The sequence below is a fragment of the Cricetulus griseus genome, chromosome 8 (genome assembly GCF_003668045.3).
Source record: "Cricetulus griseus strain 17A/GY chromosome 8, alternate assembly CriGri-PICRH-1.0, whole genome shotgun sequence".
In the NCBI taxonomy this organism is placed as follows: Eukaryota; Metazoa; Chordata; class Mammalia; order Rodentia; family Cricetidae; genus Cricetulus; species Cricetulus griseus.
This window is the reverse complement of record NC_048601.1, coordinates 36311845-36336663: the sequence shown is the minus strand read 5'-3', so window position 1 is coordinate 36336663 and position 24819 is coordinate 36311845. Positions and strand designations below refer to the sequence as shown.

Sequence of the window (24819 nt, the reverse complement as noted above, 5' to 3'; positions counted from 1 at the left end):
AACAGCCCTCTATTGAGATGCAGTTGTGATGTGAACAAAGAACATTCTTCTAGCCTCATTGGTCTTAACACTTGGTCCCCAGCCGGAAGCTCTGGGAAAGTTACTTAACCTTCAGCCGGTGCTGGGGCCTGCTTTTGGAAGTGCAACACGTTCAGGTTTATAGCCAGGTCCCACTTATTTTCTGTTTCCTGAGTGCAGATGCAGTGTGATCAGCAAAGTTTCCTGCTCCTGTCGCCATGCCATAACGAACTGTTCCCTCTGATACTTTTAGTCTTTCACCCCTAAACTGCTTTTTATTTGGACATTTCATCCCAGCAACAAAAGAGAAACTAGTACAGAAACCAGGGCTTTTTACAGCAAAGCTGATACTGGACTGGGGTGGGACGGATACTATCATCAGGAAAAGCAAAGGAGCCAGAAAGGACTCCTGGGCTCAGTTCAAAAGGATCCAGAACAAGGTTCCTTTATGGGCCAATGAAAACAACTTAAAATTAGAGTGTGGGGATGGTTGCACAACTCTAAAAATATACCAAACAACACTGAATCATACACATAAAAAGGTGAATTGTACAATATATAAACTACATCTCAATGCAACTGTTTAAAGCAAGAGGAGGGGACAGAGGAGGGCAGACATGAACTTGAAAAGGAAGCCAGAACTAGCAAAGTGGGGCCTTCAGAAAAGATGGTGATTCCAAGTAAATAAAACACATGTGTAAACCCATGAATTCTTCATTTTTTAAATATACTACTTGCATATATCTGCAGTTACATCAAAATTATATAGGACTAAATACATATATGCACAATAGATACACATAAAACTGACCTATCAGCCAACAAGGGGAGGGTATACCACCTGTCATATCTGGTTGTGAACTATAGTTAAACAAGATAATATTAGCACAGGAAACTCAGTGAGGACACACCCCCTCTTTTAAGTCCATGTGAAAATACAACTGTCTTTAAAGGAAAGTTGGTTTGGGGTGTCTTCTGTTTCTTTGTTTGAGGAAGGGTCTTATGCAACCAAATCTAGGCTTTAATTTACTATGTAGCCAAGATTAACAGTGATCTTTGAACGCGCCTGCCTCAACTTCCTAAGTGCAGAGATCACAAATGTGTGCTAACATGTCCAACTTAAAAATAAAATTACTGGCAGTTGTTGGTGGCACACGCCTTTAATCCCAGCACTAGGGAGGCAGAGGTAGGTGGATCTCTATGAGTTCAAGGCCAGCCAGGTCTAAAAAGCGAGTTCCAGGATAGCCAGTGCTGTTACACAGAGAAACCCTTTCTCAAACAACCAAAATAAATAAATAAATAAAATGTCTAATTAACGAGAAAAGTGCTATCTCTTTCTTTTTAACCTACATTGGGGCAACATAAGCTAGAAAATTACAACACTGGATAGGGTAGGTTTGAACACCATGTGTAGTTGACTTTTGTAAAAAGAAAGGTAAAGACATTGAATAAATTAATTTGCATAGGATATTCCTGATAACACCTACCCAGAAAAAAAAGATTAGTAAAATAAAATAAAAAGGAAAAAATGAAATAAAACCTTTATTTTATTCATGGATTTAAACAGGTTATGGATTTCACTCACTGGGGATCATGATCTTTTCTGGAGGCCACACTTTGCTATTTTTGAGCACAGGGTGCCTTTTCAAGTTTATGATCTGGTGATATAGATCAGTAGTTGAGTGCATACCTAGCATGCCTAAGGCCCTCAGTTCCATCCCAGTCACCAGTTTCACACACTCACACCACACACACACACACACACACACACACACACACACGTATGCACTCCCAACTACACACCTGGTGGTATGTGGGGCATAGATCTAGCTGGCTACCTCTGCAGAGTAATAAGCAACCAATTCACTTCTTTCCATGCTTTCTTTTCTGAGTACGGGTACTTGGCCTCCATGTATGTCTTTGCACTGTGAGCATGCAGTGCTCAACAGAGGCTAGAAGAAAGTATCAGACCCCCTTGGGCTGTAGTTACAGGCAATTTTTTTAGCAGGGGTGGTGAGAATTGAACCTAGTTCTTCTGGAAGAGCAACCAGTGTTCTTAACCACTGAGCCATGTCTCTAGCCTCTAACTCCTTTATTATTTATTTATTTATTTATTTAGAGACAGGGTTTCTCTGTGTAGTTCTGGCTGTCCAGGAACTAGCTCTGTAGTTTCAGGCTGGCCTCAAACTCACAGAGATCCACCTGCCTCTGCCTCCCAAGTGCCGGGATTAAAAGTGTGTGTCACCACGGACCTAGGCCTTTTTTTTTTTTTTTTTTTTTAAGCTGGTAAAGAAAAAAAAATGAGCATTTACCTACCATTTTTTTGCAACCTGTACCAATGGCTAAGAAAACAGTAAGTGGAGGAAACTACCACTTTACGAAAGGATCTCCATCAATGAATAAAAAATAATTAGGCTCCTGTCATCCACAATCTCAATAAATTCATGGATGTACCACTAAGCATAACATCAGCTGATGTGACAAAAAGGATGAAGAAGCAGACGTTGGCTGCTTTATGCTAAGTGGTGGTTCTCAAATGTCCTCATGCTGTGACCCTTTAAGACAGTTAGTTCCCCGTGCTATGGTGACCCCCACCATTAAATTATTTGTTACTACTTCATAACTGTAATTTTGCTACTGTTATGAATTGTAATCATCTGATACTCAGGATATCTGACACGTGACCCCTATGGGGGTCACGACCCACAGGTTGAGAACCACTGTGCTAAAGGAAGACGCCACTATGATCTTCAGGACACCATGAGCCTGATAGCCTTTACAGCTCAGCTCCCACCTGCAGGAAACATCTGCAGACCATCACCGCTGTCAATGAGCAAAATTCAGACTGAGAAAGTCCACAAGCTAAATGTTCTATGGTCTTCAGAGGGTAAAAATTAATAAGACAAATGCAGGACGTGATGGAAAGCGTATTAGTAATGGCTTTGACAAGCGTTTCTTTAAATGGACAAGATTAAACGTCAGGTATACTCCTAGGTGATGATGCTAAAATGAAATGCAAGGAAGAACTCACTTGAAAAACTAGGCCAGGGACTACTTTAATGATAGAACAGGTGTGATTAGTGTGACACACATGGGGGCTGCTGGGGCAGGTAGCAACTCGAATTCCTGATCTGGGTAAAGGGAGGGGGCAGGGGCGGGGGCAAGTGTGCTCCACCTGACGACAATGTAGTAACACATTTAGATCAGCTTACTATCCATATTTGTGTTTTATTAGATACCAAAAAAAGGGGGGAAACTCATACCACTACTGTAAACTGGAATAAACAGAATACAATCCTGAAAACAACCACATAAAAATAAACACAGTTACTATATTTTTATCAGCCAATATAGCTGCAGCAGGGTTTGCACACCTGTTTTTATGCTGAAAACAAACTATTGTCAGGTGTGAAGAACTCAAATGAGCCCTTCTTTTGACTTAAGGCCTAAAGATGCATGAAAGGTATTGTGATTCCAGGTGACCTTCCACACCCCCTCCTAAAGTCAGCCCAAGTTCATCTCATGGACATCTCTCGGAGATTATGGAAATGTGAGCTTACAAAAGGTCTAGTTGGGAAAACAAATAAAAAAAAAATAAAGGTGTAGAGAGAGTGGAGATAAGTCAGGCCAATAAAGGAGATGAGATAAAGCTCTCCCAGGCCATCAACCGACTTTACTCTTCCAACCCTTTCAAAATAACCTTAAAAGGTTTACTTTTCCATTATAAGCATTTTAACCAGGGGCCAACCCTGCAGCCAGGTGAGAGGTGCTTGTCCTCCTCCTAGCGACGAGCACACACACTTCATTATGACTCAGGACGCCTCTGGAGCCTAGCAATGCTCCATGTCTGCCTTCATGCCTAATGCATTAGCAGTTCCTAAGAGACACATGCCCTGCATCTGAAAGGCAGATTTCAGAAATAGGAGCAGATGGACTCCTTCATCTGAACCCCATATCTTAAAACAGGAGCCATGCCCTGAGCTGCTTGCTGGGTCATCACCACTACCCTTAGCTGAATTCAATCCCTTTAAAAAAACAATGGAGTTGGGGATCAGATTTTGTAAGAGACAATATTAACTGTTATGAGCAAATTGGAACTCAAAAGGACAATTACACCTTTTAAACATTTACTAAAAACAAACGTGAAAAATGGCCTGACTCATCAGAATACAATTTTACAATTTGAGACCAAGTCAACTTCATCTCCCCCTACCACAAGTTGTTGTACATTGGTTGGAACACCACCACCCCCACACATACACAGAGAGAGAGAGAGAGAGAGAGAGAGAGAGAGAGAGAGAGAGAGAGAGAGAGCCAGAGAAGAGGTCCATTTCACGATGTTGCTACTTCCAAGAAAAGACACAGGGATGCCAACACTACTTTAGGATGAAGTTCAGACAGGACTGTTTTTTTATGTGGGAGTGTTCGCCTACCTATATGTCTGTTCACCACAAACATGCAGTACTTATGGAAGCCAGAAGAGGACATCATATTCCCAAGAACTGAAGAATAGATGGTTGTGACCCTCCATGTGATATGGGAATAGAACATGAGTCCTCTCTAAGAGCAACCAGTGGTCTTAACTGCTAAGTTATCTCTCTGGTCCTCAGGCATGACTGATTTAAAGAGAACTTATATAAAAGAGGAAGATTAGGGTGAGTTTTCTTCATCTTCACCCTCCATAGCTGTCTTCCTTGAGTAGCCAGGCCTCCCAAGGCCCACTTCCTCTCACTGTCACCTGCTCTCCAGTCTGTGTTCACCATCTTGTAAGAACTCTCAACTTCCTAGCTAACCTCGCTCTTTCTCTTGTTTTTGCATATTCATGAGACATATATATAAACAAATATTTATAGACCTGCTAAAATGGTTGACACAGGAATCCCAAGTTCTTTCTGACACACGGTACTTATAAAAGCCTAGCCAACAGTCTCCACACCTGAGAAAAACAGAGTTAACTCACACTCCCTGTGCTCTCTCTGTACAAGATGGAACCCACCTTCCTCTAAGGACTAGTTCCCAGACCCCATTTTTTCTGAACATCCCCAGCAAAAGGACTCCTTCCATGGACATGACTTTGAACAGGGATTCATGAATGCTAACGAAGCTCTAGCAACACACCCACCCCTGTCAAAGTCAAGACTTTGAAAACACAGTCTGTAACACTCATTTATCCTCCATTCTAAAAACGGCTGCAAGTAAAACAAATCCAACATACAGAACTGGGTTCTACTTAGCAGCACAGTGTCACTCCAAGGCACAAGCAGAAACTCACAGCAGACCAGAAGTTTTATCAGATGCCATTCGGGGCTTGTATATTTTCAGCCAGACAAAGCCCTCTGGCCCATGGGCCTGTGACTCAGAGCAAATCTACACCGGGAGAATGGTTAGGCACCAGCAGGGAGAGGAAGGTAGTATTTGTAATTTCTGATGAGCCCCCGAGAAATGAGAGAGCCTGTTTAAGTACTACTTACTGCTTGGTGGATGTGCGCCTTCACTTGCTCACTCAACATGCCTTCAAAGACAAAGGAGTCACCAAACTTCTCTGCCTATAAGGGTAAGAAAAAACTGGAGAAGGTTAGAGTCACAGGCTTCCAGGGTGCCATTTTTTTTCTCACATCCAAGTAGATTCAGGTTTTCCCAATGACTTCCCAAACTACTCAGAAATGACTTGAGAGTGTCCAAGTTCCTCTTAAAACAGGGTCATGTCACCAGGCAGTGGTGGCACACGCCTTTAGTCCCAGCACTTGGGAGGCAGAGGCAGGCGAATCTCTGTGGGTTCGAGACCAGCCTTGTCTACAAGAGCTAGTTCCAGGACAGCCTCCAAAGCCACAGAGAAACCTTGTCTTGGAAATAAAACAAAACAAAACAAAAAACCAGGTTCATGTCACTCACAAGACTACCTTCATATGAGCTGGTAAGACTGCAAGCTAGAAGAGATTAGATTCTGGGAAGCTGAATGCCCTGTGGAAGACACATACTTCTCCCAATATTGTAAATAACTGAGAAATGACAGTATTTTGTATATGTGATATTACACAAGCAAACTGTTTGTCCTCTGCTCTGTTCCTAGGATCTACCTAAAAGAATTAGAAGGCATTGCATGCTGATTCTCTAACACATTCCATGGGTTTACAGTTGTCAAGGGACCAATCTAAGCATCAGGTGGAAATCTTATTTCAATCATTGTTTGACAGTGCTATCACAAATCTTCACCAATATCTGCTCTGAAAGTAGGACCCTGTGACCTCCACTACCTGGGACTCTACTGCTCTAAGTTTTCCTCCTATGCTGCTAACTGCTCTTACACATCCACGAGACATAAGGCCTCATACTGGGGCTCCCCAGTAGCTGCCTAGGCTGGCAGCTCCCCGTCTTATGTGGCTGGGCTCACAGGCACAGTTTGTTAAAACTCAGACTGCTGCTCTCCAACCCTGGAGATTCTAATTATGGGGCTGAAAGAAGGCCAAAACAACTGCCATTGAAACGGGGTGGGGGGGTTGGGAGGGTGGGTGGGGGGCGGTTAATACAACGAGCTAAAAAGACAAGGTGACTGACCATGGACAGTCCCTTCCAGTCTCCTCACTTTAACCATGACCAGTTCGTGAAATGCCCCCTAGTTCTCCTCTAGGCCTGGCCTAGCCTCACCAGGTGTAGTTAACTGAGTCCTGATCCCTGTACATCAGGCCTCACAAGAGCTTCCAGCCTGTTTTTACTGACTAGGAATGAATGTTTTCTTCACCTCTGACAGTATTCCTATGATCCTAGTGATATCACGATGCCTAACAACCCAAGCCACTTATTCATTCAACATATACAACACCTACCACATGCCTGGTCCAGGACTAAATCAAGGATTACTGTTGTCAGTATTTCACAGGCATGGACTCTGTCCTTTTGTACATTTTTATGAGCATATATTAATTATATGTAATAAAGGGTTTATTATGTCATTTTACCAGCATATATTAATGATATGCAATAAAGAGTTTTATTATATTTCCATACATGTAGAGAAAGCACTTTGATCCTATGCACTCATTATCCTCTCTTGTTCCTTTCCCACCTTCTATAATCATCCTCTTCCCAAATAGAGCCCTTTCTCCACCTTGTCCCTGGGTGTGTGTGTGGGGGTGTGTGGGGGGGGTGTGGGGGTGGGTCTGGAGGTGTAGGAGGTGTGTGTGTAGGGGGGCTGGAGTGTGGAGTGTGGAGTGGGAATGTGTGGGGGTGGGGATATGGGTATGTGTGGATGTGGGGTATGGTGGTGTGTGGGTGGGTGTGGGGTTCGGGTGTAAGTGTTCCAATGAGTTTAATTATGGCTGCTTACAGGAACATGTAAAAGGTTATTTTCAGGCACATGGGCCTTGCCCGTGGCTATCCCATTGAAGAAAATGGCTCTCCCTCTCCTAGCAACCATTAACTGACTATAAATCCTCAGGGAGGGATGGCCTCTGTTCTTAAGGGGCTTAAATGTAAGAGCAGAGATAAAAATCAAGCTGAAAAAAAATCATAGAATAATTACTACTTAATTTTGCTTTGTAAGTTAGAACAGTTGATAACAGCCTTCTAGCAGAGTGAGTAGAAGGCTCCTGGAGAAAGGGACAATTCAGCCAAGCAGATTGAAGCAGCAGCAAGCCACAAAAGGAGAGATAAGCAGGGGGCTCCAGTTCCAAGCAGAGGGAACTAAAGGTACTAAAGGGGGAGGGGTATCACCCTCAAAAACAGAGACAAGAGTCTCTGGGCTAGAATATGGTGAGTAGTGGGGAATACATAAATGAGGTTAGAGACATTGGAGGGAAATCTGAAATGGTATGAGAATATAAAACACCATATCCAAGGCAAGGACTACACATACATACATACATACATACATACATACATACATACATACACACATATACATACATACACATATACATACATACACACACAGACACACACACAGACACAAAAACATTTTTAAAACAGTAATATAAGAAAGCCATTGAGGAAGATATCTCAATATTAACTTTTTGTTTTATACAAAACAAACACATGGGTGAATTCACCCGAATCCTCAATTAAGTATGTACATAGGCACATACACATACATACATACATACATACATACATACACACACACACAGCCACACACTTTTTCTAACAGATTATGAATTGAGCTGAGAATATGAAACAAAGAGAATAGAGACTTTTGCTTACTACAAATATCCACAAACAAGATTTATGACCACTTCGTATATTTTAGGAAATTCCAAAGAAATGAGGCAGTGCAGAACTAAATCCAAATGTTGTTTTGCTTTTGGCATTCACCCAAGTGAATTTTTTAAATTAAAAAAAAAAAAGTTTAAAGTAGGGACTCCACAACTGAAAAAAAGGGTAAAGGTTTTTGATGAGATTTTTAAAAGGACAGGATTTAGGAAAAAGTACATTTGAGATTCTCACTGAAACAGTCATAAACTAGAAAATCAACCCCCCAGTTCCCACTTGGGACAAATGTTCTCTTGCCTTTGTGCTGTGATTCAGTGACTCCTGGAAAAGGCCTAAAACTGCCTCCAGAAAAGAGCTTTTGAGTCACCAAAGTACTAGAATAAAGGTACACAATGGAAAGCTGCACTTAGGCACTTCTGACATGTGTAACCACTGGCAGTCTATGGTACATTGAGAAGAATCACACACTGACTGTGTTCTCAGAAAGTCTAGTAAGCAGCAGCCCTCTCCAGTGGATTTAAAAAAAACACTACCATAATACAGCATTCGGGTTAGCAACACAGGTTCTGTGGTCCATACTGCCCATGCCTGATTGCAATCATTGACCGGCCATATGATTAGGATGAATTAATTTTGATTCTCAGCTTGTTACACCATGGAGCTGCTGTGAGAAATTAGGTAAAAGATAGATAGGAAGTGTTCATCACAGTGCTGGGCACAAAGTAAAAGTGTTTGGAGTTCAGTGTTCGTAGTTATTAAACCCTTCTTGAATGTTCTGGATGTGACACATTCTCCCTCCCATTCTCTAGCCCATTACCTCTGTCAAGTAGCCAGTTGAGTTCACGAACTTCTCAAAATCAGCATTACTGACTTCATAGGCATCCATGTAAAAGGCATCAACAGTGACTCTCCTGGCAGGGGCTTCTCCATCCTGCTTGATTTGAGGATCATCAGTGCCCATTGTAAACACTCCAGCGGGGATGGGGACCATCTGCAGTGAAAGGAGAACCACAGGGCATCAGGCATCAAAAGCAAAGTCAATCTGTGTAGGCTGTAGTCCTCAGCACACATCAAGCGCCCAGTGCTTAAAACTCCCATCATAGAAATCTCTGCAAAGCTAATAAAATCGAGGGCCTGGGAAGTGCTTGCTGCACAAACACAGAGACCTGAGTTTGGATCCCCAGCAGCCACATAAAAGCTGGACATGATGGCTCAGATCTGTAACCCAAGAGGGTGGGGGTAATGCAAGTTCACAGACAGGAGGATACCAAGGGCTCAACAGTCAGGAATTCTGGCTGAATCAGTGACCTCCAGGTTCAGTGAAAGACTGTGCCTCAAAAAATTGAGCGGAGAAGCCATTGAGAAGGACACCTAATGTCAACTTCTGGCCTCCACATGTGCGTGTATTTATGAGTGTACACATACAACATATCACACACACACACACACACACACACACACACACACACGCAAAAATCACTCCATACATCAATGATCATGATGTATGGAGTCATACATAGAAAGAAGGAAATTTTTTTAAAGTGATCTTTCTAGTTGAACCTCGTAACAGATTTGGACATACAAGGTAGACAGTTCTGGAAAAACTGCTGCTAACAGTGAACTATGGAGGTAAGGGAAATACTGAATTCTTTTTTTTTTTTTTTTGTCTTTTTAACATATGTGTAGGTGTCTGTGTCTCTTGCCTATGTGTATGTGCTCATGTGTGTGGGCACTTGGGAGGACCAGAAGAGAGTGCTGGACCCCCTGGAGATGGAATTAGAGGAGGTTGTGAGCAAGGCAGCCCACCTGTTACTCTAGGCTAGGGGTGGGGTATGGAGAGAGGGTATCATACCCAGAGAATGCTTGCTGGTAAGACTAGGCATATCAGAGAGCACTGAGGTTGCCTAGAATGCTTGGCATAAAAAATGAGGTGTAAGAGCAATAGAGAATGATTTCAACATCAATCTCTGGCATCCATACAATATGAGCACGCACTCAACAAAGCAAACGTGAATACCTAGACATTTGCAACACAAATGTACATTAAAATTTAAAAATAATAAAATATACAAAACAGGACAATTCAAAGAGTCAGAAAGGAGGTCTATGGTAGCCAGAGACTATGAGGCAGCAGGCATGGGGAATGACTGCTTAACAGATGTGGGGTGTCCTTTGGAGATATTCCAGAAATATTCTAAATAAGATAGCAGTAATAGTTTTGGCTTCACTAAAAAACAAAATCACTAAATTATATGATATATGAATTATATCTTAATCAAAAATAGGCCCTCAGCTGGGCACTGGTGGCGTATGCATTAATCCTGTACTTGAGGCAAAAAGAGGAGGATCTTTGAGTTCAAGGCTAGCCTAGTCTACAGAGTTAGTTGCAGATATCCAGGGAAACACAGGGAATTTCTGTATTAAAAAAAAACAAAGTATATGAATAAATAAGTAATAAAAGAGGTTCTCAACTATACCATCTGTCGGAACACTCTCTATAGACACAAGGTATAGTTTTAAAATCATGAGAACAAAGTCAATTTACAGGTCATTAAGATTTCATGAACTGTCAAGTCTCTGAACTAGAAACAAGAGTTCAAATCAAAGAAAGAGAAAATAAACTCAAAAGGGTTACTAGTTGGAGGGGGAGCACTTCACAGTAAGCATAGAAGAGTTAGAAGAACAGGAAGAAATGTAAGTTGGGATTCAAAGGATTCCTCACCCTATCTTCCATGTCTACAGATTCACTCAGCCAAAGGTTACTTCAATCATGTGCATGTATTTTCCAGTCATAACAACGCTATTTTTTAAATTTATATGTATGAGTGTTTTGCCTGCCTGTATGTCTGGGTACCACACCACATGCACAAAGTGCCAGGGCCAGAAGAGGGTGTCAGATCCTCTGTAACAGGATTATTAGTGGCCCTGTGGCTGCATGGAATTGAACCTTCGTCCTCTGCAAACGCAGCAAGTGCTGTTAACCACTGAGCCGTCTCTCAGCCCCACTAGTACTGTTTTCAGTTGATTTGTATCAAATGTGCTGTATGTCCAGCGTATCAATCCTGTTCCAAGAAACAAACCTTGACTTCCTCTATCTCCAAATCCCAACATTCATAGCTCACCTAGCCTGGCTGGTCCTCCTATACCCATTCTTCCTAGTATCTCCCTCTTCTCCTGCCCAGGCAACTTCAGTACCTCACACGAGCCTCCCAGGCTCCAGTCTCACCCAGTCACATCTCTCCGTTCCTGACACCATTTATGCCACCCAGTCATTCATTTATCAAGGATTTAGGTCCCCATTGAGCTCTCTGGAAATGTCAGCATTCTGTATCCAACACAACAAGCACCATAGCTCTGCCACAGAGAAAAACTGGGGAGAAAAAAACCTAAATGATCAGTAATGTATTGCTGAAGCTTATGGTCAGGCCATGTAGAAACAGAAAACAAAGCAGACATAAGGAGGAAAAGAGGAACCTTTTAATATGGTGGCATGAAGCAGTCTCATCAATGCAGAACTCCGGGGGAAGGGAGACCAGAGTGCACAGAGGAAGTGATATCACCCCATGTGTGAGGGAGAGGAGGTTAAGAACAGGGGACTTTAGGGTTACGGATTTCAAGATTTACTTGCATTTGATTGTCTCAGGGGAATAGTATAAGTGAATATTTTTCTCACTCTACACCCAATTCTTTTTAAATTTTAGAACCATGTTAATGTAACAACTATTAATAATTCATGGCAGCCCACACCTTCAATCCCAGCACTAGGGAGACAGCAGTATATAGATGTCTGTGAGCTCAAGATCAGCGGGTCTACATGGCAGGTTTCTGGTAGGCCAAAGCTACACAGTGAGACCTTGTCTCAACATAAATGCATAAAGAAACTAATCAACAAATTGAAGTGTCGACCCAATCAAACCTAATTTCCCATTTAAAATTGTACAGGAATTCCTATCACATTTTAGGGCACAGTGTCAAAGCATTGGAATCTAACACTTATCACCTCTTACTTGTACTCTATGCGTAAGTTTCATAAGCTACCTTGTCTCTTTATAAAGTATGTCACTGTTCAAGGACCACCTCCTCCCCAGGCCTCTCCTGTCAAACATCCTTCTCTTAGCTATCTGTGTTATGGCATCTCATTCTGCTTCCTCTGACACATCTCTAGCTATTGTAATATCTTTCCTCCCCCCCCCTCTCTCTCTCTCTCTCTCTCTCTCTCTCTCTCTCTCTCTCTCCCTCCCTCCCTCCCTCCCTCCCTCGAACCCCCTCTCTCTCTGACTCACACACACACATAATTTAGTTACACAGGTTTTTTTTAATGTTTGATTTACTTGTATGCTTGTGTGTACATTGGTATGAGAGGTAGGTGTGTGTGTGTGTGTGTGTGTGTGTGTGTGTGTGTGTGTGTGTGTGTGTAGGTGGACACACACATGTAGAATGTGCTTTTGGAAACCAAAGAACCAACCTGGGTATCATCTTCAGAAACACAATCCAGCTGCATTAAGACAGGGTCTCTCATTGGCCTGGAGCTCACCAGTTTGGCTCGACCAAACTGGTCAACAAGCCTCGGGTATCTTACTGTCTCTGACTCCCCAATTCCCCAATGCTGGAATCATAAACACAGGGCAGCACACTCATGCTTGCCAGGCAAGCTCTTTACCAACTCAGCCATCTTCAAGGCCTCTTCAGCTACATAGTTTCTCCTTGCTGGTATCTTAGGCTCCTGATGAGCCCCAAACCAACTTAACACCTCTAAACCTCCAGCACACCACATGGCACAAGATTCACAATCAAAAGGCAAATGATCTTCACTGACTGAACATGTAAGACCACAAATATGAGGAATAAGTTACTCTTTTGACTGACTCATAGGCAAAATGATCAAAAGTCCATTTCATTTGTAAGTCTCGGCCATGAACTACATGGGTCATAGTGAAACCTGTAATAGCCTTGGCTTGGGGACTGAACTAGATTTACCCATCGTTCTTCATCCTCTGTAACACCTGTACACAGATTCTACAGTCCTTATGAGAAAAGTGGGATTTTTAGAGACAGCTCTTCAAAGAAGTAGAAAAACTTAAGATTTCAAACAAAAGTTTCAAGAGTAGTCTTGAAATAGGAGCTGGAGAGTTACCAGCATGTACTGCTCTCAGAGAATCGGAGTTCAGGTCCCAGCACCCACTTTGGGTGGCTCACAACTTGTAACTCCAGCTTCCCTCGTCCAGCCTCCTGTCGTGTAGCAGTTTCCTCCTAGATTAAAACCTCCCTCCCTCGAAAGGAGGCCACTTACAATGCAGAATGCTTACAGAGAGATGAAACAGGGTCTTCTAAGAGGATGTGAAGCATTCCTTCCTTCGGGGAAACTCATTAAGGCCAGGAAGGAAAGAAAGTTGATGGAAGTCCCTGAAACTAACCAGATTCACAGGGTCCCTCTCTCCCTAGCATATGTAATCAGTAAGAACTGCTAAGAGGTACTCACAGACGAGCTGAACTGCCTGGAAGAGACAGAGACCAGCCTAAGCCCTCCAAACTGTTAAACTGAAGGCTGTGCAGTGTGCTCCAGGGTTCCAGCTTTGTGAACTGTCACCCATGCTGGGGTGAACTTTGGTGATGCAGCTGTCTTTGAGTCATTTCTGCTCCTGTAAGTAACCCCTCATCCATGTTCCTGTGAGTAACCCCTAGTTGGAATCTGGTGGCATCCTTGCTTTGATCTGTAGTCAGTTCTCCATCTAGGGTGAGTAGATGTTTATATCTCTCTAGCAACAGCGTCACACAGCACTTCCATGGGCACTTGCACTCACATGCACATAATTTCTTTTAAAATGTCAAAATAGTCTTAAAACGAGTCTTCAGATCCCACAAAAGTTTCATAAAGAGTCATATTTGGTGCTGTTATCACAACACTTGAAAAGGCAAGAGTATCATGAATTCAAGGCAAGCCTGAGCTACATGGTCACCACCACCCTCCCACCAACAAGAAAAGGTTTCATAAAGCACTTAAAGAAAGTAGGGAAAGGAGAAAAAAAAAAAAAACATGTCCACAGAAGACAGGGCCTTGCTCTGAGAACAGCTTCATGTCCCTCAGCTCAAACCCACAGCCCATGAAAGCTGTGCACACACACACTGTACCCTACAGACTTCCACAATTACTAATTATTTCTCAAACTCTTCTCCCCCAAGGTGAACACCAACAACACTAAGACCAACACTAAGCTAGCACTGTGGACTCCTAGCCTAATTTCTTTTCCCTCTTTGATTAAACAATAGAGGCAGAGAGTACTGAATAGGCCAAGTTTCCATTCTGGAGGATATAGGTAAAAATAGCTCTAGACTGCTCTAGGTAGATCAAAATTTTTAACTTATACTAATCAGGCTTTCTGACCTACCAATGTAAAATGTCCATTCTAGTGAAATTCCATACATCCAGGTATTTCACTCTTCAAGACCTGAAGTCAAATTAAAAGTCCACTAATCTATTCTTGCCTGTGTCTAAAGGTGAGTTTAAAATAAACAAACAAACAAACCTGCTGCACCATAGCTTCTGTAGGGGCTAGTGAGACAGTTCGGAGTGTAAGACCACTTACTGCACCAGCCTGGCAACCTGAATATGATCCCCAGAACCCATGTAAAAGTAGATTGAGAAAACTGACTCCTTAAAATTGTCCCTTGACCTTCATGGAAGGACATACATAAACACACACACACACACACACACACACACACACACACACACACACTTAAACTTATATATTTTTTTTAAAAAAAGACTGAAGTGTAAGGTATTCGAGAATTATCCCATTCCACAGAACTAGGCTTAGGCTGCGCACAACCATAAAGTCCAGTGAGCAACTGCTAGTTTTGCCAAGCCAGCATCTATACAAGCAGAAGCATCTGAAGTCCCTTTTGAAAAATCCCTTCTCAAAACCTCGCTGAACATGTGTGCCCCATGTGAAGATGGATGAGTCAAGCACACATCCCACGGCAAAGGCCTGTGTTCTGTATACATGATCTGTCATGATCTATGATAGCCATGCTTTGGGTCTCCAACGGGTGAGTTTATCTGGTAAACAGTAAGCTTGTAGAGCATCAGATCAGAAACAATACCCAGCAGAGACTGACTGGGGTAGTTCCAGGCACCAAAGAGCTAGCTGGAGCCTCTGATCCAGGAAAAATGGGGGAGGGGAGGCCCGAGGCAGAAAGTAATCTCCTGGGTAGGCTTCCCATTAACCATTCCCACCAGAGGCTTTGTTGTATCATGGGAGAAATAATAGCTGAGTCTACGGTTTGGGAAGATATCTCTCAGTAGGGTTCAAGGATACAATGTTTCCTCCATCCTGGCATAAAGGATCTTGAGGGACATTTTGGACAAACGTGCTTGGGTTTAAAGTGAGGGAGCCAACCTCACCTCCAGAGCCAATTTCTCAGTAAGTTTAAATAGTATATGACAATGTAGGAATACAATGTGTACATTACAGATTGGCCAATCCTGCCATTCTCTGACCACAAAGATTCAACTCCGGACAGGTTCATGGCTCAAAGTTCACCTGGATACTTTTCCTGGAGCTACTAAAAAGGAACTCTTCCTCTTCCAACTGGTCTGGGAGATGGGATGTTAACTAGAAACAGAGCCAAACTGGAATAAGATGACCCAAAGGACAGCCAGCGATGGGCCTGGAGATGCTGGCTGATGCCCTGAACCCAGCTGTGTATACAGCCATGTGCTTTCTTGAACTTCCCAAGTATAGAAAAACCTATAAATCTCTCCTTCCTAAGCTATCTTGATTCTATTTGCTACTGTAAGAATTCTGCTTTGTGCATAAGTGAAATAAACTCATATACAACTCCTTTGGAAGGCTCTATTTCCATTTCCTTCTTTCTACTCCTTAAACTTAACATAAAAGGCTCAGGCAAAAGAAATGTGTATGTCAACAGCTATGTTAGCTTCATAAGACCTATGCAGCCACACCACACACAGACATTACTCATAGGAGGAAGGGAATGGCATCCGATTTCATCCAGCACTGAGATTTGATTCATGAAGCTTCAGTTGCCTCACCTATGAACTAGAAGATAACACACTGCCCAGGATTCTTGGGAGGGTGGATACAGTGGAAGTGTATGTTTACAAAGACTTCTTTTAAAAGTACCTGATAGCTTTTGCCCCACAAAGTAGCTTTTCAATATTGTACTTACCAAAAGAGACAAACCATCACCTAAAGGATTATTACAGAATACCTAAAATAGGTTAGGCATTGGGGGAGGGTAGTCCATGGAGAAACAGGTCCAAACCTGTTTCTATCACCAAGTATGTAACAGGAAAACAACACTATCGTAAGTAAAATATACAAGGTGCCATTGGGCACAGCACACCCCCAAATGATATGGGCATTTATAGAATAGGGAAAAGTAGTCATAGCTCTAAGTGCCACCATCTCCACAGCTTAGCAGAAAGGGAAATCTGCAGACAAGCATCTTTTAGTTGTTGCAGTACCAGCTACCACTGTGTCAATCTATGGAACTATTGGAGGGAAAAGATCTGGTAAGGCCCACAGGGGATCTTAACCCCTCACCAAGTCCTGAACATCAGTGCCAATTAACATAGAGGAAAGAAAAGACAGCTGGGAAACAAGGATGGACTATATAGGAATACAAAAGGGGGGGGTGTTATTCTGAGGACCTGGGGTGAATTCCCTTAAGTTTATTCTACAAACACACACACAGACAAGCAGCTAGCAGGTAGAATGAAGAACTATTTCTTGATTCACTGTTTTCTAACACACCTAGGCACTGTGCAAAAGACATAAACAAAAGCAATAAAGTAGGTACACGGGGCTTGATCCTTCCTTGTGCTCAAAGTGCTAAGCACACAGGATAAATTAACACAAGACTGCTCTCCTCAAGCAGATACCTCTGAAATAGACTGTAAATGAGTTCAAGGCAGTGATGGAGACTCAGTCTCCATAGGTACTAAAACGAGAACTGAGAACTTAAATCCGAAACCATCTGACTTTAAATTCCTAGCTCTTCACCTGGACAGCAGGATGGAGGAAGGGACGGATGGACAATAAGATGTTAAAAAAAATAAATAAAATGGACAACACTCTTCTAGCTAAACTCTAAGCTTCAGTAATAAACACAGCCACGAAACCCTGCCCACCTCCAGGTAGGGGAGGAGCAGGAAGCGGGGTCTCCCTTCAAATGGGATCATCATCTGAGCGACTTGGGGTGTGGTTATACCCTTAGCAGGCCTTCCTGGTCACCCCTAGCCTGGCTCATCCCGGCCTCATGCCGAAGTCCTACGGCACCCACACGCCCCGAAGAATGGAAGGCTCACCTTGGTGAGCGCGAGCGGCCGCGGGCCGGAGGCCAGGCCCGGGGCGTTCGCCTTCCGGGAGTAGCGCTGCGCGGCCGCTGAGCTGCCATGGGCCCCGGGCCTCTGGGGCGTTCCGCAGCCGCATGAGCCGGCGAGGGACGCCGCGCCTTCCCCGGCCCCGGCCTCTTCACTTCCTGCTGCCCCGAACGCCAGCACCAGTAGCCAGAAGACACGAGTCAGCCCAGTACAGCAACCGAGAGCTGGCCTTCGCACGGGCGCAGCCATGTTGTTCCGCAAATCATGTGATCCGGTTGGTCACGTGACCTGCCTGGCTTCAAGTGGTGGTTTTAGCTGAGTTAAGAAATAGACTGAAAATGTTCCCAGGTAGTTTGATCTGAACTCTCTAGCTGGTGTTAAAAGTATGAAAAACACAACAAAACGCTACAATATTCAAGGTCTTCCATGGACAATGCACCCCTCTCTAGTTTCGTGGTTGAAAAATGATAATCATAATTTATTCAGCATATATATATATATATATATATATATATATATATTATTGTAAGTCTAGCCTTTAACGGCTGAGTCAATTCTCCAGCCCTCAGTCAGCATTTTCTAAGTACCAGAACTACATTAAATAGGTAATTCATTTTTAAAAAACCCTATTTAATCTCATAATGATTCTGAAATATCAGGTTGACAAAACAATTAAGTGACATAACCAAATCACATAAAATGAATAAATGAAATCTAAGCCCAAGGAATTTAGCTGGTAACCCTGAATTTTAGCCATTATAAGTAATTCAGTATATGGACCCAAAAAGGAAAATGAACATGGTGGAGGACAGTACACCAGTGAGTAGAGTTAGGGATCTAGACTATGGGATGTGTACAACACTTCTCAAAGTTTGGGCCATGCCAACAGCAGAGCATCACCTGGTAACTTGCTGGAAATGCAACACTTTAATGAGCAAAGGGTACAGCAATCTGTAGACTCTGTGTGGGGGGAGGGGTGGCTGCCAAGGCCAGAAGGGGACATCAGATGTTCTGTCCTATCACTCTCTGAGACAGTTACTTTACTGAACTCGAAGCTAAAATGGAAGCCAGGAAACCCAGGTGATAGCTATCCAGTCTCTATCTCTTCTCAAAGCAATGGAGTCTCAGGTTTGGGCAGGGCCAGGTTTCTAATGCATGCTGGATATTGTCCAGCTCCACCTCTCCTCTGCCCCCGACTGCTTATTTTAAAGATACCATGTGTGTCCTGACTAACCTGGAACTTACTGTGTAGACAAGCTGGACTCAAACTTTCTGAAATCCTTATTTCTCTGCCTCCAAACTGATGAGATTACAGGGGTACAACTACTCACCATGCCCAGGTGAACCTTTTGTGTTAACTAGGTCTTTAATATTCTGGTGCATTTTGAAGATATCATGGGGTTTTGTTGTTTGTTTTGACAAAGCCGTGTGACATAATCCAGGATGGCTTTGAACTCCTGATCCTGCCTTGGCATGTAGAGGGTTAGTATTACATACCTATCAACCATAGCTTATTAAAGTGTAGAAGTTTATTCTACAGTTCCATCTGTACATAGACTGTAAGACAAAAAACAAAAGTAAGATGAAAGGGGGAATCTACAGATAAAAATAGACACAACATTCTGGCCGGTGTAAGATGGAAATCAGTATGGCAGTTCCTCAGGAAAATGAGAACCAGTCTACCACAAGATCCAGCAATTGCATTCTTGGGCATATACCCAAAGTATGCACATTCATACAACAAGGACATCTGTTCAACCATGTTCATAGCAGCATTGTTTGTAATAGCCAGAACCTGGAAGCAGCCTAGATGCCCCTCAACTGAAGATAGATGGAGAAAATGTGGCACGTTTACACAATGGAGTATTATTCAGCAGAAAAAAATTAAATCTTGAAAATCATAGGCAAATGGATGGAACAGGAAGAAACCATCCTGAGTGAGGTAACCCAATTACAGAAAGACAAGCATGGTACGCACTCACTCATATATGGATATTAGACATAGAGCAAAGGATTACCAGGGGGGAAACTAGAAAACAAGGAGGACCCTAAGAGAGACACACATGGTCCCCTGAAGAAGGGGAAAGGGACAAGAACTCCTGAGCAAATTGGGAGCATGGAGAGGGAGGGGAGGGAAGGGAGGTAGGAAAAAGAGAAGGGGAGAACAGGAGCGGGAGGAGAATAAGAGGGATCAGGAAGACTGAGTCAGGGGAAGAATAGAGGAGAGCAAGAAAAGATACCTTAATAGAGGGAGCCAGTATAAGTTTAAAGAGAAATCTGTCACTAGGAAAATGTTCAGAGATCCACAAGATGATCCAAACTAAGAACCTAGGCAGTGGTGGAGAGGCTGCCTTTGATGCCCTTCCCCTATAATGAGATTGATGACTACCTTAATTGCCACCCTAAAGCTTTCATCCAGTATCTGATGGAATCAGAAGTAGGCACCCAGAACTAAGCACTGAGCCATACTCCTGGAATCCAGTTGTACAGAGGGAGAAGGAATGAGCAAAAAAATCAAGACTGTGCTGGTGAAACCTACAGAACCAGCTGACCTGACCTAGTGAGGGCACACGGACCCCAGTTGTAAAGCTGGGGAACAAGCACTGGACTGAACCAAGCCCTCTGAATGTGGGTGCCAGTTAGGAGGCCTGGGCAATCTATGGGACCTCTAACAGTGGAACTAGTATTTATCCCTGGTGCACAAATGGACTTTGGGAGGCTATTTCCTATTGAGGGATACTATTTCAGCCCAGATACACCAAGGAGGACCTAGGCCCTCCCCCAAATGATATGACAGACTTTGATGATTCCCCATTGGAAGGCCTCACTATCCTTGGGGAGCAGGTATGGATGGGTTGGTAGGGGACATGAGAGGATGAGAGGGAGAGGGAAGCGGGTGGTTGATATATAAAATGATTGTATCTAAATAAAAAATAGACACAACAATGGTCTGAGATGATGGAGCTGCTCAGATATTATTATAAGATATCCTGCAGGTTGATGCCAAAGTCAGTGAAGCCCAAGAGCTTGAGACCAACCTGAAGGGGAAAAGACACCAATGGTATAGTATAATTGAGACTCAAACTTGGATCCTCTGGCAGAGTAACAAGTGTTCTTAATCACTGGGTAATCGCTCCAGTCCCTGCTTTTGGGTTGTTAGCAGTAATAATGGTATTTGTGACTGTTTGTGTTTTTACTGTTCTTTATTAAAAGGAATTAATTTTTGAGAGCTAAAAAGATGGCGCAGTAGCTTGAGCTATCTGAAGGGCCCCTGGTAGTATGGCCAGGATCTATCCCTGGTGCTTGAGCTAGCTTGTTAGAACCCATTTCCTGTGAAGGGATGCCATGCCCAGTCTTAACACAGGGGTAAGGGGCTTTGGTCCTGCCCCAACTTAATGTGTCAAACTCTATTGACTCCCCATGGGAGCCCTTACCTGTTGGGAGGGGTGGATGGGAAAGAGTGGACTGGGGGGAGTAGAGGGGGATGGAAAGAGGAGTGGGAGGAAGAACTTTGATTAGAATGTAAAATGAAATTTTTAAAAATAATAAATAAGTAAATATTTTTAAAAAGATCACTGTCTGCACTTCCAATGGATTCAGGTTCAGTTTCCTACATTCACATGGCAACTTGCAACCATCCATGTAACTCCAGTTCCAAAGGGTCCAGTGCCTCTGAAGGTACCAGGCATGCATGCAATGCACTTTACAGCAATGCAGACAAAACTCTCATGCATTTGAGATAAATTTTTAAGCAATTCCTTTCCTGATTAATACATATAGAAACACTGTGTGTGTGATGCTGGGGACTTGATTCCTTAAAATCCCCCCAAAAGCCACATAAGACAAGATGGGTCACCAGTTGATAACTGTGGTAACTAATTGATAAATATGTGAGTGCATACTGAACTATTCTAACATATTTAAGTTTTTTTAATATACAGCACTTTCCTACATGTTGGCTGTTTTAGAGAAGTTTGCCAAAAGCTTCCATATATTTTTTCTTTGACATAACAAACAGTTGGCAAGAAACCTATTACTATTCCCATATTTTGGTTTGGTGAGGCTAAAAGGTCACCGTGCCAACCAAAGCTATCTGTGTATACTCTACATAGTACATATTCCAGAGCAAGGATTTGCTTTTCCCTTTCAAAAGGTCAGTGTTGACATGTGTTTGTGACTCAAAGACCTTCTTTGATTCGTGGTTTGGGCTTCTGTTGCTGTAATGAAACACCATGACTAAAATCATCTTGAGGAGGAAAGGGTTTATTTCAGCTTGTCACAGTCCCTTTCTGAGGGAAGTAAGGGACAGGAACTCAAGCAGGGCAGGAACTTGGAGGCAGGAACTGATGCAGAGGTTTATGGAATGCTGCTTACTGGCTTGCTCCCTCATGCTAAGCCTGCTTTCTTATAGAATCCAGGACCACCAGGCCAGGGAGGGACTGCTTAAAGTAAGCTGGACCCTCTCCCATCATTTCCTTTGGAAACAAAAGCATAACCTTTCCCCCAACATAACACATTTTTGACTTCCATTTTAAAGTTAAGGCATTCCTAAAGTATATAGGTTGGTTTAACTCAGCAGTCCCTTCCACAGTCTCTCAGCAGCTGTTGTCTGCTATTAGCATTCAAAAAATTCTGAATTAACACAGCCCCATATAGGATCCAGTCTCTGTGTATTTTCCTTCTTTATGTGGCTTATCCTTTTTACATTTTATTCTTTCTTTAAAGATTTAATTTTATTCATTATCAACTACTTATTTTGTTCCTATGACTGTCTAGACCCATTTTCTTTTCTTTCTTAAGCCTACAAACATTTTTTAAACACACTGAAACCTATTCAGAGCTTCTTTTTGCCAATCTGGAACTGTCTTTACTGAGAATCTGCAACATTCTCTGATCCCATGAGGCAAATCTTACACTGCTTTGCTAGCTGCCACCACAAAGCTCAGCTTAGCACACACACTGGCAGCTGATTCCAGCCCACAAGCAGCAGCCAGTAGCCATGCTCCCATGACACCTCCAAGCCTACCCAAGAGAATGCAGTCAGCCACGTTTGACTCTGAGTTCTGAATTGTTTTTAAAGCTTTCTCAGGCCTTATGTGGATATATGTGGCCAGACATTGGGATTTTCTTTGGGTCACCAGCTCACAAAAATGACACAGAGACTTATTAATTATGAGAGCTCAGCCTATAGCATAGGCTTGTCCCACTAGCACTTATAACTTAAATTAACCCACAGCTTGCCATATACATTCTTTTATGTGGCTCGGTTACTTTTACTCTGTACTGCCTACACTGCTTCCTCTTTGTCTCCTGCCATCCCTGCCCTTCTTCCCAGCATCCTCTGTGCCTGGAAATCCTACCTAGCTATTGGCCATTTAGCTCCTTATTAAACCAATCACAGAGACACATCTTCACACAGTGTAAAGGAATATTCCACAGCACAGACCCTACCTTTCTCTTCATGCTAAACCATTGGCTGGGGCTTCCCAGGAGGAGAACTAGCCACTGCTTTTAGTTTGAGCACTGAAAGATGACTCAACACTTTGCATGCTCTCTTAAAGGCTCACTTCAGCACACACACCTGCTGACTGCCACACAGAACCAACAACATTCTGGCTCACCTTCCTGCAAGTTTTCCTTTTGCTCACCGTGTTTCAGCTATGGTCTTCTTGGCACTAACAGGACACATCAAATACAGAGCTACGGCTGGATCTTGATATGTGCTATCCTTCCCACGTGGATGTTTTAACCTTTTTGTGGTTGGTCCTTTCTTGACCATCATGTCTCAGCACAAAGTACCAGGTTCAGCAAGGTCATCTTTGACCCTCAAATATGATCATTCTGCTTTCTGCTCCATCACAACCCCTCCTCCACTGTCTTCATAGCACTTGTCACTCCCTGGAAGGATGGTGCTTGCTTTTCCCATTCTCTATGGAGACAGAATTCCTTAGTAATCAATACTGTATTCTTAATGCCTTAAAAACTTGGTATCTGTTCTTGTTTGTTCTTCTGTTGTTGTGATAAATATCACAACCAAAGCAAACCTTGGGAAGGAGAGGGTCTATTTGGATTACACTTCTATGTCACAGTCCATCATTAAGCAAGTCAAAGTAGAAACTCAAGCAGGAACTGAAGCAGAAACCATGGAAGAATGCTGCTTAGTGGATCGCTCTCTAGCTTGCTCAGCTAAACTTTCTCATATAGTCTAGGACCACATGCCTAAACATGGTGGTACTCACAGAGGACAGGATCCTTTCATATCAATCATCAATCAAAACAATGCCTCACAGACACGGCCATAGACCAATCTAATTAAGGAAAATTTTCATGTAAAGTCCTCCCTTCCCAGGTGAATCTAGAATGTATCAAGTTGACAATAAAAAATAAATAAACACAGTGGTGTAATTATTAAGCAAATATTTATGTATAGTCAACAATATAAACCTTCATCACTATTCCAGGAACAGTATATGGAGGAAAACAGGAAGACATTGTGCCTATGTGGAACTGACATTAAGTTCTGGAAATATCTGAAATACTTAGAGAACATTATTTAATACAGAAATAGCTGAAGATTATCAGCTATGGTTATCACTATCATAAATTTATTTTATATCAAAAACAAGTATTTCAATTTACTCAAATAGGATATTTTTCTCAATATCATAAATAAAAGAAAAAGATGTAACCAGAGTTTCTGCCCTTCAGCCCCAAATAAACATACAGACACTTATATTAACTATAAACTGTTTGGCCGATGGCTCAGGCTTCTTATTAGCTAGTTCTTTCTTAATTATTAACCCATTTCTATTAAACTATGTATAGCCACAAGTCTGTGACTTACCATAATCCCTTTGGCAGCATGGCGTTAATCTGGCAGCCTCTCTCTCTGCCTCCTCTCCCCAGAATTCTCCTCATCTGGTAGCCCTACCTATCCTTCCCGCCTGGCTACTGGCCAATCAGTGGTTTATTCATCAACCAATAAGAGAAAAATATATACAGAAGGACATCCTCATCAGGTAGAAATGGTTAAAGGCAGGAAAATATGTAGGTTTTTGGCCAGGTTCTCCTTAAAGTATTATGTGGTTAGAAAAAACTATTGACTTTGGCATTTTAGGTCTGATTTTGCTATTTGAGGCAAGGTCTCACTATGTTGTCTCAGATTCCTGGGTTCAAGTAAGCCTCTGCCTCATCCTCCAAAAGCAGCTTGAATGATAAGAGTTCAGTATGATGCCTAGCATTTAGTA

At 42.7% G+C, this 24819-nt stretch overlaps 1 protein-coding gene across 3 annotated transcripts in view; it reads right to left on the bottom strand.

Annotated features, from left to right (window-relative positions):
• Window positions 1-17850, bottom strand: part of Sumf1 (sulfatase modifying factor 1) — a 78199-nt gene extending 60349 nt beyond the window's left edge. For all 3 annotated transcript variants that reach the window (XR_003487604.2, XR_004771041.1, XM_027429011.2), the window contains exons 1-3: window positions 17558-17850; window positions 9041-9214; window positions 5490-5564 (exon numbers count right to left, since the gene is read on the bottom strand). Coding sequence is in view for 1 of the 3 variants with exons in the window: in XM_027429011.2 (XP_027284812.1) it covers window positions 5490-5564; window positions 9041-9214; window positions 17558-17821 (513 nt within the window). In the remaining 2 variants the exon portion in view is untranslated. The remainder of the gene's footprint in view (window positions 1-5489; window positions 5565-9040; window positions 9215-17557) is intronic.
• Between the last annotated feature and the right edge of the window lie 6969 nt (window positions 17851-24819).